This window comes from Podarcis cretensis (assembly GCF_951804945.1).
Source record: "Podarcis cretensis genome assembly, chromosome: 9".
In the NCBI taxonomy this organism is placed as follows: Eukaryota; Metazoa; Chordata; class Lepidosauria; order Squamata; family Lacertidae; genus Podarcis; species Podarcis cretensis.
The window spans coordinates 41,157,571-41,162,034 of record NC_137178.1 but is presented as its reverse complement, the minus strand read 5'-3'; the positions used below and the strand labels follow the sequence as shown (position 1 = coordinate 41,162,034).

At 43.8% G+C, this 4,464-nt stretch overlaps 1 protein-coding gene across 1 annotated transcript; it reads left to right on the top strand.

Moving 5' to 3' along the window:
• Positions 1-2,092: 2,092 nt before the first annotated feature.
• TIGD4 (tigger transposable element derived 4) lies at positions 2,093-3,643 on the top strand (the record flags this gene model as incomplete). Its single annotated transcript, XM_079990097.1, has 1 exon — positions 2,093-3,643. The coding sequence occupies one exon, from the start codon at positions 2,093-2,095 to the stop codon at positions 3,641-3,643; it is 1,551 nt and encodes a 516-aa protein (XP_079846223.1).
• Between the last annotated feature and the right edge of the window lie 821 nt (positions 3,644-4,464).

Below are 4,464 nucleotides of genomic sequence, written 5' to 3'. Positions count from 1 at the left end.
GGGTCGAATTGCAACCCGCAGATGCACGGATGCAGGTTGCGTTCACTTCTGGATGTGAATGGGGCTCCAGAATGGATCCCGTTCGCATCCAGAGGTACAGTGGTACCTCGGTTTACGAACTTAATTTGTTGCGGAGGTCCATTCTTAACCCAAAACCGTTCTTAACCTGAGGTGTGCTTTCGCTAATAGGGCCTCTCACTGCCGTGCGACTTCCACTCACATTCTAGAGCAAAGTTTGTTACCCGGAACACCTACTTCATAAGCGTTCATAAGGAGGACGGTACGTAACCCGAGCTTCCACTGTACACGAGAATTCAAGTGCTGCTGCTGGGCCTCCACACACCACCCTTAATGTAGCTGCGTCCCCCCACTGCCACCACCATGGAATCAACAGCCCAACCCACCTTCCCTGCTGGGCTGCCAGTGTGGCGTCTAACCTTCGGAAGGGCAGTAGTGCCACTTTAGAATAGGGCTGACCTTGATTGCCATCTGTGGTGGCCACCATCTTTGGATCGCATAGATCATTGTGTTCTGGGTAAATCAAGATGGTGGGCAGCCACCATAGACTGGACCTAACCATGGCTTCCAATAAAAAGCAGCAGTGCTACCCGCTGCTAAGACACCACCAGGGGAGGGGGGGTGGCAGTGAGGACAGTGAGTGGTGGCATAGCTGAGTTGAGCTGCAGTGAGGTCCTTAGCTAGTGTGCCAGGGCTGCATGTAATTAACATCATGTGAAGAAAAAGTAAGGCTGCATACACTAGTTCTATTCAGTGATCTCTGCTTAGGGGATATGCACCTAATTCGTAGATAGTATGGGGGCAAGCCTGGCACACATGCTGCCATGACAGGGCTAGCACACATGGCTCTGCTCTTTCTTCATGTGCTGTTGATTGCATGGAGAATATCATGGCTAAATAGAGTTCAGTGAAGAATGTGAGTTGGAACCAAAGTCTATATTGTGGCTGGAATAGGTTGGGAGGGGCAGTCACCTGGGCTCTCTATTAATGTGAGAGGAAGTAGAATAACGTGCTGTACTTTTTTCGGGAGTAAAGTTACATTGGTGGAAACAATGGCTGAGTGAGTGTAGGATTTGGACTAAGCCACCTGCCAAGCCTCCGCACTTCACCCATTACAGGCTCTTTCCCTGTGATCACTCCTGACTTTTCTGCATTCAGCATAAAGGCCTGAATAAAATTTCAAAGCATGTTCAGCTGAGTGCATTCTCCCATCAGATCTTCACATGGAATGCTTGATAGGATATGATACTACTTTTAGAGCACAAGTGGTGAACCTCATGCCAAATTTGGCCCTACAGGGTTCTCTGTTTGGCCCCCAGGACTCTCCACAGGCCACACCCCTCACCAGGCCTGCTCAACACCCTCCTTGAGTGTTTTGCCCTGCTAGAATGTGCCCTTGAACTCTGACATTGCAAGATAGAGAGGAAAGCATGAGTATAGGGAGAAAGTAGCCTTCTAGTTAGTTGCTCTGTTCACTTTGGCCTCAGGCTTCACCCCCCCCCCCCACTGGCCTGTGGCCCCAGAAGACTGCTCAGAATAGACAGCAGCCCTTGAGCTGAAATAAGGTTCCCTAAACCTGTGCCAGGCATGGAGTAGGGCACCAAAGATACATGTTAAAACAGCTACTGCAACAAATAGACACATCTGTCAGCAGATCTCTCAAATTAAAGCAGCAGTACTGACATGTTTTACATATAGTACAGCTGAAGTTACATTTCACACTTTATTTTGATGTGAGATAAGAAGATTCCTAGTTGAAAAGTACTCAACTCTTTAGTCCACATGTTTGAAACTCAGTCTAGAGAAGTTATGGAAAATATTCTTATTGGGCAAAGATACCAGAAGGGCTTGTTTGTGCTCATTCCTTAACTGTGTGCTTGTGATATACAAGAATATACCCATGGCATTGCTACTCTAACTCTGTGACGTTTATTTATTAACACAGTGACGTTTATACCATGAGATCAGGGTACTCATTTGAAAGCCAATCTAATTAAAGCACTTGGGGATAGCAAGGTGACAGAACAAATGTCTAGATGCATTTGAGCCTCTGAGGGAGTTTGGGGGTTGTACCATGGCGGAGTCTTCAGATGCTCCCTCACTTCTGCCTGCAGTAAGGAAGAAGAAAAGCTTATCAATCAAGGACAAAATTAGTATAATAGCTGCAGTAGAAAGTGGCAAGAAGAAGGCAGACATTGCGGAAAGATACGGTATAAAGAAAAACTCCTTGTCCTCCATCATGAAGAACAAAGAGAAAGTTTTAGAAGCCTTTGAATCATGGCAATTTGACCCTAAAAGAAAAAGGTTAAGGACGGCATTTCATACAGATCTGGAAGAGGCACTGGTGAAGTGGTACAGAATGGCTCAGTGTTCAAATATACCAGTGAATGGGCCGATGCTACGCTTCCAAGCTAATGATTTTGCACAGAAACTTGGACATAACGATTTTAAATGCAGCAATGGCTGGCTAGATCGTTTTAAAGCAAGGTATGGACTGGCATTCAGATCTCAGCCAGTTGTAGCTACTGCTCGTACTACTCGTACCACTACTGCTCCCACTACAGAGGATACAGCAACTGCTTGGCATCAAAATATTCTGTCTTACTATTTAAAGGTTTATCAGCCAAATGATATATTTAACATGAAGGAGACAGGATTGTTTTATCAGATGTTACCTAGTCCTACTTTTACATTTAAAGGAGAAACATTCTCCCTGGGAAAATTAGGCAAAGAAAAAATAACTGTAACGGTTGGCGTAAATATGGATGCTTCAGAAAAACTTCCGTTGCTTGTTATAGGAAAGAACAAAACTCCCTGCTGCTTTCAGGGTGTCACATCACTGCCTGTGGAATATCAGTCAACTACTATGGCACAGATGACTTCAGAGCTGTTTGATCAGTGGGTGAGCAAACTTGACAAGAGATTTCAAATGCAGAAGCGTCACATCATTATTTTTGTGGACTCTTTCCCTTTTCACCCAGAGGTAAGGAATTTGAAGTCTATCAGACTTGTATCCTTCCCTTCTTGCTCACCCTCCAGGTTTACAGCTGTGAAACAAAATATCACCAAGAGTCTGAAAGTAAAATACCGGTGCCTTCTTCTCAAGAGATTTGTAGACTGTGTTGAAAGTGGTAAGGAATTCACACTGACTTTGCTTGATGCCGTTGACATGTTATACCTGTGTTGGAGGGCTGTATCTCCAGGGACAGTTGTTAAAAGCCATAGCAAAGAAGGGTTTAGATCACAAACTGGGGAAAACATTGATGAGGACGCAGAAACGGAAATTAATTTTGATTTGGCTGCATATGCATTGGCAGCAGGAGTTGAGTTTCCAAAAGGCTTGTCTTTGGAGGAATATGTAGCTTTCAATGATGACTTGATAAATTGTGAAATGCCTCCTAACACTGAAATATCACAGGCTAAAAAAGGTACTTCAAGTGGAACTTATGAGAAAGATGAAGGTAATGACTTTCCAGGATGTAAACACCCTTCGCCATCAAAGAAGGAGGCCCTTACTGCTTTAGATACTCTTCGAAGATTTCTTAGACATCAAGATTTGAAGGAATCTCTTCATACTTCCTTCACGATTCTGGAGGACTTTATTCATCTTGCAGCATCTAAATAAGTACTTTAATGGAAACTACTAATTGCTTAGTTTGTTTTAAAAACAACTCTATCATATAGTACAGGCCTATAAAATTTGAGGCCTATTATGCTAAACCCGGCCTATGAGCCATGTATGGTGGATTTTGCTGCCTCCATGGGACTGTAAAAACCCAGAGAGCTGTCAAATGCCCACCACATGGCTGGTGGATTGTGTCTGCCTTGGCAGGTCACAGACTGGACAGGCCCAATGAACAATGCAAGATTTTGTGAATTGTGTTGCAATGGTGCTACCCCGATCCATAATTCTGTCTACGCTCTCAGGTTACAATTGTATTCTTCTCACCCCAGAAGAATTCAGAGTAGCATTTGATGCTCACAACAACCCTGTAAGGTAGATTATGGCAAGAGATCGAGATGTATCTTTGAAAGCACTGCTGTATAACAACTAGTTTACGTTAATGCAAGTTATCCTAAAATAGTAGTTTTTCTTTCTGCATTTATGATTATGATTAGATATTTATTTATACCCCGTCTTTCCCTTTGATGGGACCCAAAGCAACTTACAGATGCAGTGGTACCTCGGTTTACGAACAGCCCTGTTTATGAACTATTCAGTTTCCGAACTCCGCAAAACCAGAAGTAGGGTCCCAGTTTGCGAACTTTACCTCAGTCTAAGAATGGAATCCGAATGGTGGAAGGGCACCAGTGCAGGAGGCCTCATTAGGGAAAGTGCGCCTTGGTTTAAGAATGGTTTTGGTTTAAGAATGGACTTCCGGTATGGATTAAGTTCATAAACTGAGGTACCAGTGTTTAATGTTTTGTTACTGCTTGCTGTTTCTT